General features: G+C 40.6%; 1 protein-coding gene across 1 annotated transcript in view; it reads right to left on the reverse strand.

Moving 5' to 3' along the window:
* FBN1 (fibrillin 1) overlaps positions 1-12,990 on the reverse strand; it is a 275,284-nt gene that overhangs the window by 69,425 nt on the left and 192,869 nt on the right. The window contains exons 24-32 of the mRNA XM_004386296.2: positions 12,262-12,387; positions 10,089-10,316; positions 7,643-7,768; positions 7,397-7,525; positions 6,446-6,571; positions 6,209-6,334; positions 4,859-4,981; positions 3,553-3,678; positions 1,517-1,642 (exon numbers count right to left, since the gene is read on the reverse strand). Of these exons, the coding sequence (XP_004386353.1) occupies positions 1,517-1,642; positions 3,553-3,678; positions 4,859-4,981; positions 6,209-6,334; positions 6,446-6,571; positions 7,397-7,525; positions 7,643-7,768; positions 10,089-10,316; positions 12,262-12,387 (1,236 nt within the window). The remainder of the gene's footprint in view (positions 1-1,516; positions 1,643-3,552; positions 3,679-4,858; positions 4,982-6,208; positions 6,335-6,445; positions 6,572-7,396; positions 7,526-7,642; positions 7,769-10,088; positions 10,317-12,261; positions 12,388-12,990) is intronic.

Genomic DNA, 12,990 nt, shown 5'->3' on the forward strand with positions numbered 1-12,990 from the left:
CTGCACATGCCCTATGTAGCTGGAATTTGGAGCATGGAATTCTGGAGACCCTTTTCTTATAGACAGTGAAGACTGTCCAGTTAGATTAACTTCTCCCTTCATAAGCATTATGCTCTGTGGTGAATTTAAGCGAGCTCAATTTAGCCAGACAGTGGCATTAATCTTTATTAGGTAAAATGCAATCTGGAACTGTCCTACCTTCCTCTTCATTACAACCGGACCACCATCATTGCCCCAAGTCCTATATTTACAGTGAAAGCTGAAAGTAAAGCATGGACCATCGCACACAAAGCTAAGCACCTATGTACACCAGAGCTCACGTGGGAGTTGAGAGCTTATACACTGTGTCACTCATTTATCAGGGTGGGCCTCCAGCTGCCCTTCATAGGAAGAGTAAGAGAGTGAGCACGAAAGCATTCTAACTTCATGCTTCCATTCATAATTTGGTTAGAATTTGTCATTTTTGAATTAATGGTAATATTATTTCCATTATTTTATATACCTATAAATTTGAAACTCAGCACTACTAAGTTTGAAATGATAGTAACTATACTTTGAGGTTTTCTTGAAATATGTTGATATAATTAAGAGTGGTAAATCTGTACATTTACCACACTGCCAATCTATAAATACATTAATGTTTGTGTTTAGTCACAAGGGCTTGCCAAACTGGCTTTTGGAATTAAAGTCTGTTATCTGGAATACAGTTACCTAATTCAAGCTCACTATGGTCTCCATCATGTTGTAAATTATGTTATATGTCATAACCTATTATGTTAATGTAAGTAACTGCAGTAAAACTTTATTATATTACTCCACGCATTTATCATTCCCCCGTGCTTGAAAATACCAACTAAACACTTATAGAAAATGGCATTCTCACTGAGTGGCTTCTTCCATTTGACGTTTAATAGAAATAGTCTTCTACAAATATTGTGAAAAAATTTTTCTTATGTGCTATTGGTATTAGACAAATACAATTACGGATGGTTTAATTATCACTTCATAAGATTTGCTAAGTCCCATGAATGAAGACTTCCTTGGGGTAAAGCAATTTAATACATCAAAAGCACACTAATTTAGAGCATCTGGAAGACTGATAAGAATTGATGAAATATATAAATTGTAGGATGTATTTCTTTAAAAAATAATTTCAATTACAAAACCTTAGATGAAGTGTTGCCCAAGGGGGCCACTGGGAAAGGCTTGCTTTAACAAACAGTAAGTTAATTAACGTATTAATCACTGTAATACAAAATGTTATTTTAACTGCATAAAATGTGTTATTTATAGTGTTCACTTATTCAATATATATTTTACCTTTTTGCACAGGCAAAGAAAAACCTTAGCTTAGATCCAGTCTAAAGTATGACAAATTTCAAGGAACTGGATGCTAAATTAATTTTTTAAAGTGTTATACAAAATGCAGTTAGTATGTTATTAGGTTTAAAACTTGTATTAATCTATAAGTACAGTAGTACCCTCTTTTAACCATTTAATATATTCAGTTCAATACCTGTACAGCCAGTTTTTCCTTTTTTGCCTGAATATCCCATATCACAGTGGCAGATAAATGAGCCTTTAGTATTTTCACAGGTTCCACTTAGGCAGATATTTGGATTCAGGTCACATTCATTGACATCTGTGAAACAGACATAGTTATTATTAACACATATTTATTTGATGTCTTTGAATACTTGTTTCTGAGATAAAACAAATGAGAAAAGAAGTTATCATATTTAAGGGGCCCAACTGCTCACATTTACTTTCTACATTGGAGGCTGATCACACAGACTGCTTTCACCTGGGCCATGACAGGGGATCAAATCATCAAATAAACCGATCCGACCCAAGGCAGAGTGGAGAACATTCCTCGCCCTGTTTATGCAAGTCTACACAACTTTTCTAAAATAGCAGACTCTGTTGCAAGATGAAAATTTTAATTCAGTCTGCATGACACTAACAAATTAGTTTCTGTATTTTAGAAGAATTGATAAATGGACTTATAGTTTTAGTGCAGGTAGCTTACAACCTTCACTTCTCTCTCAAATTAAATTCTATTTATTTTTTATGACATTCACTTTAATTTCTTGGATTTTGCAAATATTCAGTGAAGGCTGGCAGTCAATTCTACAAGACTCTTACTTCTAGCCAAAATGGAGTAGCAGGAACCAAGTTTGCCCCCCTGCCTGAAACAACTAACAAAAATGGACAAAATGTATGAAAAAACAGTTTTCTAGACATTGGATATTAGGCAATGAAAGACAGTGATCCATAAGAGAAATAAACTAAGTGAGTTCTATGACTGTCCCCATCTTACTGAGTAAAAGGGATTGGAGGCCATGACAGAGAAGGGGGACCCCAGGGAGAGACTGGCAGTATCCTTGAGTTAAAGAGACAAGGTTGGGAATCCGGGGAGGCCAAGGTAGCTCGGGTTCACAGGGAAGAGCAAACAACAGAAGAAAGTTGCACAGAGAGAGAGAGAGATCTACAGAGGGTCCCTCTTGACTATTCAACTAGGTAATAATCAATACATGGATATAAGGACACTACTTGATGCTAGAGAAAGAGCCACCCAAAAAGATTCAAGGGAATGATCCTCAGAGTTCATAGAAGGTCTAGAATTGTGCCTGATCCATCAGCCAGACTGGAAAATGTCATAATTCTTGGGGCATATGGTAGAGTATCCAGAAGGGTCTTGCCTCAGTAATAGAGCAAAATTAGCTCTAAACTAACTCCTGCTTGAAAGCTTAAAAGCAAGACTTGGAAGGATCAAACTGTTACCAAGTAACTTAACTATATTCCTGAATAAAGCTCAAGACTATATCTAGGAATACAAAAATATCCAGCACCTAAGAAGGTACAATTTACCATGTCCGGCATCAAATCAAAAATTACTATGCATGCAAAGAAGCAGGAATATATGACCCAAAATGAAGAGGAGAGTCAATTTATTCAAATGATCTAGAACTGACACAGACAGAATTAGTAAACAGGGACATTAAAACAGTTATTATAATGGTATTCTATATGTTCAACAGTTAGAGGATAATTGAAAGTATTAAGTAGAGAATGTTTAGAGATGAAAACTACAATGTCTGAGATAAAAAATACATTGGATGGAATTAAAGGAGAAGAAAAGATTAACAAACTTGAAAACATAGCAATAGAATCTATCCGAAAAAATACAATCAATTCTAGAGTTTACTGCATTGTTGTCAGTATTTTAAAAGCCTAAGATTTTAAAGACATTTTAAAAGCCTAAGATCTAGTCACAGCAGAAGGATGGTTAAGTAGACAGAAATAATGTATAGAAAAAAAAATGTCCATCTGGGGTCAACCAATTGTCAGCTTGTCCAACATGACATATCTGACAAGACCATCACACAGTCAAAAGACAGCTGGTCTTTGGAATGCTGATTTTAAAATATTAGTCCTATGCTCCTTACTTTTCTCTTGGGATCAATCTATCAACTAACCAAACTAACGTTTATATAGCGTAACAATGCTTAGGAGTAACTAGACAAATATGCCAATTCTGTCTTCGCTTACCTACACAAGTTTTCATGTCTTCAGATGCCATGAATCCATCATAACACAAGCACCTGTACTCTCCAGGTATGTTTGTACACTGACCACCATCACAGATATTGGGGTTATCTTCACACTCATCGATGTCTGCAGAGAAAAAAAACCAACAGCCACATATTATATTGGTTCCATTATTCAGTTTTGAAAAAGTTAACTTATCCAAGTTAAATAAACTCAGCCTACTTGCATAAGACCATTAGCTTTCAACTACAAACGAAGCTTTACATAAATCATCTAATGAGGTTATCATCTCTGGGTGAAAAAGGAAAGAACCATTTTCAATATTCACAATATACTGTTCAACGACAAGGTCCATACAGACTTAAAAGTCCAACATTTAATTAGTAGTTTTACTTCTATTATGAATTTACCATTCCAAATTATTATAAATCTTATTCTTCTCACTGTCAAATTCTAAATGTATAAGATCTAACATCTTCCATTTTACTGACATTTTATGGTGAAAATTGCTTGAAATAAACATCTGTACATCGAAGCACTTTTGGTGACAAGATTTATTATCAACATTCAATTTTTATAGTCAAATTTCTATCTAGCATTTTTTTGGAGAGATTTTTCTAGGTCAGGTAAAATAATTGTGGTTTCTAAACCCAAGTTCTTTTCCTAACCCTAGCCAAAATAAAAATCTGTATTGCCCACATTGTTTCTCATCCCTAGATGACGATACGGCTCTTCTAGCCCAGGGAGATACAAGAGAAAGTAAAAATTGGGCCATTGGTTCTCAAATGTCAGCAGGCATCTACATCTCTTGGAGGGCTTGGAGCACAGATTACTGGGATCCACCTCAGGAGTTTCTGATTCAGTAGGTCCAGGGTATGGCCTGAGTCAGAATCGACTCGATGGCAACAGGGAGGGTATGGCCTGAAAGTCTGCATTTCGAACAAGTTCTCAGGTGATACTGATGCTGCTGGTCCAGGAACACACCTTGAGCAGCACTGAATTAGACCAAAGGATTAGACTCTTCAACATTCTGATCAATGAAGAAAATGTATTTTAAACCCCATTTACTGAGCACACGCAGGTCCTATGTTAAGCCGTACATATTTTTCCACACAAGCAATCTGAACCCCACGGTATAGATGAGAAATCTGATACTAAGTATCTTCATCAAAGACACACAGCTAAAATAAGTGGCAAAACAAGGATATGAACCCAGGACTGTGTGACTCCAAAGCCCAGGCCCTGAGCCACTTTACTTAGGGAGCTGTTATCGAGCGATTTCAACATGAGGTTTCAAACTACTCACCAGTGCATGATCTCTGGTCGGGCATTAGTGCGAATCCTGGCTGACAGCTGCACTCATAGCTGCCTTCAGAGTTTGTACAGAAGGTTTCACAACCACCGTTCATTATGCTGCATTCGTCAATGTCTAGGAGAAATGAAAACAACATCACCTTTCTCCGTGTTTATGATCATGACCCATGTTTAAAATTTCCAGGCATGAGTCAAGTAAAGCAAACAAAAAGAAACTGAAAGTCACTGTTTCATTTCTTTAACAAATATTAACTGTGCATCTACTAAATAGTAAGAGGGAGGAATCTAGTAACAAGTAAGAGAAACACCAACCCTAACTTCATAATACTTACACTGAAGCAGGGGAGCGAGATGAACAATTCATTACACAACACTCAGCACAGCACACGCTATGCAGGAGAAGTACTGGTGCTACGAGGACAAATCCCAATTATGATAGCCGGCACATGGGCAAAATTCTCTTGGTCAAAGTTTCAGTTATAAACTTAAAATTGAGTTTGATTGGCTGAGGCTCCAATCCTTTTCAAGAAGCTGAGTTGGAGTTCTGAGTTGTCCTGGGCCATGTTTCAGAAGAATTTGGGCTGATTTATGGCTTTGGGTGGAAACCATGTGAGACTTGGCAGTTCCACATGGTTTATACCCCAAACCAAGCAAAAACTGACTGTCTCTACAGAGTTTAACTGTGACTCTGGGCACAATAAAGCCACAGGGCTTTCTGTGCCACTCTTCCCAGCACCACCAAACCGACAGAGGGTCAGCCACAAAGCAAAATGCTTGTCCCACAAAAACTCATCTTTGAAGAGTGCCAGACCTGGCCTCTGTTTCTGTGTAAGATGTGATATACAATGGTTTCCTTTCCAATAGTTATTCTTTGAAATCTTTTAGCAGATCTAAACTACCTGATTTTTAATGATCTAAACTACCCGGGGGCAGAGATTGCATCTTATGTTTCTTTTTTTTTTTTTTGCCTTTTCTTTTCTGTCTTTTCCACCACACTCACCATGATTAGTTTATTTCAAGTAGTTAGTAATCCCTTGCTGATTTGCCTCGGTGTGCATGTGCACAAGCAAAGCACAGGCTACCACTCAGTATTCAAAGCAGATGGGGCAAATTATATCTGTCAGGGCTAAAACATTTTCTATCCTTCATTTAACTGTTCTTTAAGGAGATAAAGGAGGTGAGATCCAAAGATCATGAGCCACTATGAAAAGGACTTTACTTCCGGGAAAACAAGAAAGATTAAGTAAAAGTAACTAGTGATGGAAACAGAACTCAACAGTACATTGTTTGAGTGTTTTAGGGGCTAAATAAAATGAAATGAAAAATAAAACACAGAACTCACCGACACAGAAGAGCCTATCCGGAGTTGCGTGATAGCCAGGGTTGCAGGCACACTGGTACTTCCCTACGAGATTCACACAGCGGCCATGGGGGCAGAGGTTCGCACTCAGCTCACACTCATTGATGTCTATTTAGGAAACAAGAACAGCCGAGATCCAACCGTAAGTTTCTGACTCTGGCAGAAATGTGGGGCAAAGGACTCACCACGAGGAAGTGGTCCACAAACCTCCCTCATTACCTATGCAGGCTGAGATGTTAGCGGACAGCTGGTGGCCGGCAGGGCACTCACAGCGGTAACTTCCCTCTGTGTTCAGGCAGACGCCTCCTCGGCACAGGAGAGGGTCTCTCTGACACTCATCAATATCTGCAAAACAGAAATGAACCATGATGTAGACGTTGGGGTGTCCTGCCCAGACCCCCTTTGCCAGACCAGTATATCCATTCCCCAGTTGCAGGGTGTCCTGGCTGCTCATGGCTCACAGGCCCCCTTTTTTGAGAAATGCTGTTCACAGCACCCAGAAATGCCTGGGAAGGTGAGATATGATATCCCTCTCCCGTATTGGGGGTGACTCATGGACAAAAACTGACGGAACCAACATGAGAGCATAAAATCCTGGCCTCCTTGCCTCGAGGTGGGATGACTCTGGTGCCATTCATACTCTGGAGTTCCCCATGTGGTCAGGCTAAGGCGAAAAGGCAGCTAAACTCTGCTTATCTTCTTCCCCTGCCCTATCCTGCTTCTCATTTCCTTACAGGTTCCCCTCAAAAAAACTTTTTCAAGACGCCCCATCTTAAGCTCTGTTTCCAGGGAGCCTGACCTAAGACAACCTGCTTCATCAGTCTCCTTTTCTAGAGATGTTGGACAGAAACCCAGTAGTGTGATGTCTAATGTAGCTCACATCTGAATTGCTCTCTGTTCCCTAGGGTGTCGACTACAGGTGTTAAACTCACTTCTCAAGGACACACAACTGGTCTCCAAGGCTAACCACAATCCCACAACATGTGCTGCCTCATTCCTTCTGCATGCCAGTCTCCCCCCACCACACATGGTCCCCGACTCACTGGGCAGGAGACCAGCACATGGGGGGCAGGGGGCAGGGCAGAAAGTACCTGGAACATATGCTTTCTGGAACATGGAAGCTTTCTGGAACCCCTTCTTCCTGTGCAGATCAGACAACCACAAACTTACCCATGCAGTTCTTCATCATCATGAAGCCACTTTCATAGCCTTCATCACACTTGCATTCAAAGTCCCCTGGGGTGTTCACACACTGGCCTCGGCCACAGAGGTCAGGAGATATACGGCATTCATCAATGTCTGAGCAAAAACAACAAATGGCAGCATATGAGTAGCAGGGTCACCAGAATTCTGTGGCAACACCTGAACGAGTTTTAAGGGGTGACCCTCCCCGCCAGGTGAGGCCCATTCACTGACCTGTGCAATTCCTTTCCTCTGAATCAAGCGCAAAGCCACTGTCACACCTGCACTTAAAGCTGCCGATGGTGTTTCTGCACTTGCCGTGCGTGCAGAGGCTCGGGATCATCTTGCACTCGTTGATATCTTCAAGGAACACGAAATGTGGGGAAAGTTTGTGAGCAACCCACTGGGAGTGCGAAGTACCCACCATTTTAAACCCAGAGGGTTGGAGGGTTTTGCTTTATAAAACTTTTAAGATTTTTGAGTAAGTTATAAGGATTTGGAAATACTCATTTTAAACAATATGTAATGATCCACGAGAAATATGATTTTGTAAACATTTCTAGCCTCTTAAATGTCATTTTAGAAAGCACTGTTAGAGAAGCAAAGAGTATGTGTATTTGAACTTCTGGGGCCTAGCACACTGCCTGATACATGTTGTGGTCATTTTTAGCTGCAGTTGAGTTGGCCCCTGACTCATGGCAACCCCATGCACAATAGGATCCGACCATTGTGATCCACAGGGTGTTTGCTGGCTGATTTTCAGAAGTAGGTCTTCAGGCCTTTCTTCCTAGCCCATCTTAGTCTTGAAGCTAAACTGAAACCTGTTCAGCATCATAGCAACACACAAGCCTTCACAGACAGATGGGTGGTGGCTGTGCTTGAGGTGCCACTGGCCGGGAATCAAACCTGGGTCTCCTGCACGGAAGGCGAGAATTCTACCATTGAACCACCAGTGCCTCTCACCTGATAGCTAGTGGACACGTAACAAATATTTGCTGAATAAATGAATATTTGAAACCACCAGTGCCTATACTTAAAGCACATGGACAGTTATTAAAATATATTGCCCCATAGCAGCCAATTGAGGGTATAACAGAATGAGCTATTCATTTAATGCTCTTTGATGCTTTTTTGGAGATACCTAAAATATAAGAATTCCAAAGAAGATGTCCTTTATAATTTAAATTATTTCAAAGTAATGTATACTATTTTTAAAATATTTTCTTAATATCATATACCATTAAGATTTCATTAATATAACTCAGGGAGTTTCTTGTACTCTAGGAGACTCTATATACATATTATATGACCTGAGTTTCACCTTATAGGGGCCTTTCCAAAGCAAGACCTAAAGCTCAAGAAATCCAACTATGTTTACTTCTACAAAGCATCAGGAGGTGCAGAACTGGCAGATTAAATCCTAAGAACACCAAGTCCTTTTGTGGCAGAGGATTGCCACAGCCTTTAGAAGCAAATCTTTCAAGCTCCTTTGAATTTACTTAAGTGATATTTGAGATGGCCATCTAGAAACTGTCGCTTCAGACAGGACAATTTAAACTCCAGGGCTTCTCGGACCAAACAACTGGTTAAAAAAAAAAAAAGTCTATACTTTTCTACACAAGGTAAATAAAGTGATACTTACAGGCTCGTTTCCCATTTTTATAAGCTTATTTGGTTTAAGTGTAATAACCGGGCTCAGACTAAGACCCAGGGGTAACACTGAGCAGCCAACATACAGCTCTGCCCTGGGAACATCAGCTGGGCCTCTCTGAGTAACTGGAATTCTGAATAAACAGTTATCTTTTTTCTGCATGCTGAAGTAAGCAAGCTCTATACTACTGTGCATAAAAAGTTAAATTAATTTTTGGAATTAGATCAAATCTTTAATTTCTTAACTTTTCCATGAATTTCAGATTATGGTATAATAAACTACAATAATATCTGAAACATCATAAGCCACTGGAGCGTGTTTACTACAGGAATGAAATTTCACTGTGCTTGGACAAAGAGCAGTGCCACAGGGTGTCTCGTATCATCTGACCTCCACTGCCTATACGCAGGAGTTCCTGAGTAGTGAAAATGGTTAACGCGCTTGGCTGCTAACTGAAAGGTTGGTGGTTTGAGTCCACCCAGAGATGCCTTGGAAAAAAGTCCTAGTGATCAACTTCTGAAAACTCAGCCACCAAAAACAGTACTGAACACAGTTCTACTCTAACACATGGAGGGTTGACATGAGTGGAACTGACTTGATGGTAACTGGAAAAATCAAAAACAAAAAAATCCCTTATGCTCACAGTGGAGAGCAGTGACAGGGATGCTTCAAATCAGTAGATAAAAAGTCCTATTGTGTGGCTTTAGCAGATGGCATAAAAACATCCCTGAGCAGATTTTCCTTTCACTTACGGCTTACAATAGCTTTAAAATCTGTTTTAACACTTGATATGACTAGATGGGAGAGGCAAGTGACTCAGGAAGTCCTGAGATGTAGGAAAATCATCCAGCACAGAGTGGACATTTTGTTCTAGATAACTGACAAAGCAAGAGATGCCTGCCAGATGACCCACGGATGGCCACACTGATGCTATGCCCTGTAATTCTTCCCTTAGCAGAACTCGGGGCTCCTGAAAAGGTATCCTGTTGGCCTACAAAGAAAAGTAATCAGTCACTAGGAACAGTGTACCTTTGAAGAAAGGTTTTCCATTTGTAATTTCTTTTGTGGCAAATCCGGGTCCCCTGGGACACAGCTCCTCATACTCAGGTGTATTTCTCACAGGACACTCCTCACATTCGTCGGTGCCCCAGGCAGCCCCAACAGAGCAGCAGCAGGCATCCATGCGGTGGCGGCCGGCAATGGGCAGCGTGCACTCCTCGTCATCGTACCTCAGGAAGCAGGTTTCCAGACGGATGTCTGTTGGAGGGAATGGAGGGAAGCTGAGGAGAGCTACTCTGTTTTCAGTGTCCCAAGCTAACAATGCTTTGTTAGGCTTAGTATAATAACCCATCATAATTTACTATATTCTTATCGACTAGAATTAATTATTTTCTTCAAAAGAAATCCAGGCCTTATGGTGGCTCTTCCTGCCTAATAAAGATTCTCTTCTCTTTGTCAGCCCATATTTGCACCTCGTATTTATGGAAAGTTCCCTTTCAATTTTAGGCATTTTTTGATAATTCTGCATAAGGAGTTGTATACTGAGAAATCCCATGATGCTCTTCTGGGAGACATTTTCTCTTTGTAAAGATATGTCTGTTACAGATGCATGTACTCGGTGATGTCCTGACATCCCTTCTCTAGCTATACGCAAACTGGACAGTTTTTTGATGAGGTGAAATGGTGAACTCCGATTAAGAAGAAAATCCTCTTCAGGATACACATGAGAAACACCCAGCCATAACCCCAAAGTCAAGGGATTGTTAGGAAGAGTAGAAGGAGCAACAGACCAGGGGTCAGAAGACCTGGATTTTAGCCCTGCCCTGCGACTAAGAAGTCACATGTGTCAGGCAAATTGCTAACCCTGGGGCCTGAATTTTCAGTTGAAAAATGATGTCCTACTCATCTCTCAGGAGGTGCTGTGAAGCTCAAATGAGATTACCATATGCATTTGAAAACTGTAAAATGTAATAAACATGAAAGGTATTATCTTCCCTCTCTTTTTCCATCACACTGTGGTCATTAGGCACTCCCGGAGCGCCTGAGCTTTCTCTCACGTCACAGAGCTTCTGAAGCCTTGGAGAGCTTCACACTCAGGTTGTCAATATTCAGAAGGATAATTTAAAATGAATTATCAATTAAGCACTAAGCCATTTTTCAACTGAAGAAACTAAGAAGACAGTTCTCAGTAAATTCTGGCTGCTCCTAAACAAAGGAAGACTCGCAATGAGATTAACTTGACGTCCTATTTACAAAAAGACCCTCGGCTCTGGACTCCAGCTTTTCTATTTCATATTGCTTACACTGTAAACCTTAAATTTCTATGTTTAAAAGTTTGTTAGCTCTGACTTGTAAATTATCCAAATCCCTTAACTACACACCACTCTTTTAACCACCACAGTGGTCTTCACTAAGGATTCTGTTCAGAGTAATATGGTTTCAGACATGCAGTTCAGCTGAGCAACATTTCCAGAGTCATGGATCAGAAAGCAGTGATGAAAGGGCATCTCCTCGCTGTCAGAAGTCACAGCAGTAGTACCAGACTAAGTCTGCCAGACCCCACAAGCATGACTGTGGTGCCTCAAACTTGCTGCCATTACAAACACCTAGGGCAGCTTTCTAAGGTCTTACAATTCTAGGCTCTGTGTCCAGCCTCTCTTACATCATTGCCATTTGGGCTCCAACACTTGGAATCTTGCCCTGACTGGCAGTGACAATAGCCCTGGGCTCCCTCAAGGTCACTCTTCCATGCTATGGCATCTTCATCCCTGATACCCACAGGATGAGGACCTTCCCTTCCAGCCAATGGTAGCACATCCCTAGCAGTTCCACTGAAGCTCAGTGTTGTTCTTATCTCCACCATCCTCCCACAGTCTACGTTCTGTGGTATATTAAGGGCAGATTTCAGAGCCCGGGAGTAATAACTGGTAGTGGTAGTGATGTACGCAATAGTTACACATCAGAAAAGGACCCAAGCTTCTCTTCATCAACACGTCATCTACTCTTTTTATAAAGAGTAAATGAAGAGCTTGAGTCTGAAAGGCTATTTGTCAAGGAAATCACCCTGGATCCGAATGGAAATGCTGGACTTGGGGGTGTAGGTCTGTGCTTGAAACTAAATGTTCAGCTCTGTCTTGCTAATGGAGATTTTAATAATCTTTAAGAAAATGATGATTAGAAAAACAATGATCTCAGTACTCACCTAGACAGATCCTCCCTGTGGCATCCAAAGTCATCCCACTGGGACACTCACACTTAAATGATCCCAGACTATTAACACACTGGCCATTTTTACACACTCCTGGGAACACTTCACATTCATTTATATCTATGAAGAAAAAAAAATTAGCTAAAATATCTGCGTAACATCTCTCTACTTTATTCCATTCGTGAATCACAATCGTTCCGACAGCAGAAAAGGTCATTTTGAACTTACTAAGTTTCACAAAACTAATTTGCCTCCAAGGAGTTCACACTGAATTTCTGAGATGGTTGTCTAGCAACCATACTGAGGCTAACTATAACCACAGGTGTAAGAGTTTCTCCACCTGTCTCAGGGAGCAGCTTTCAAATTGTAGAGACAGGGAGCTGGTGTGAGTTCTTGGGGGCAGCTCTGGGTACTGCTGACACCTCAGACAAAGTTACCAGAGGGCATATAACTAGCTTTATGAGACCAGGTGTCTGGAAGTAAGTGGAGAAACAGAAAGTCTTTCAAACTAGCAAAGAAGACATAGCCTGAAGGTGAGCACAGAATAAACCCCACTGAGGAATATGTGGGTCCAGTCAAGAGTCCTTAGAAAATATATAACTAGTTCTAACTCAAGTCCCTGGGTGGTGCAAATGGTTAAGTGCTCGGCTGCTAACCAAAAGGTTGACTGTTTGAGTCCGCCCAGAGGAGCCTCTGAAGAAAGATCTGACAATCTGCTTCCGA

The sequence above is a fragment of the Trichechus manatus genome, unplaced genomic scaffold (genome assembly GCF_000243295.1).
Source record: "Trichechus manatus latirostris isolate Lorelei unplaced genomic scaffold, TriManLat1.0 scaffold00161, whole genome shotgun sequence".
NCBI classification, from domain to species: Eukaryota; Metazoa; Chordata; class Mammalia; order Sirenia; family Trichechidae; genus Trichechus; species Trichechus manatus.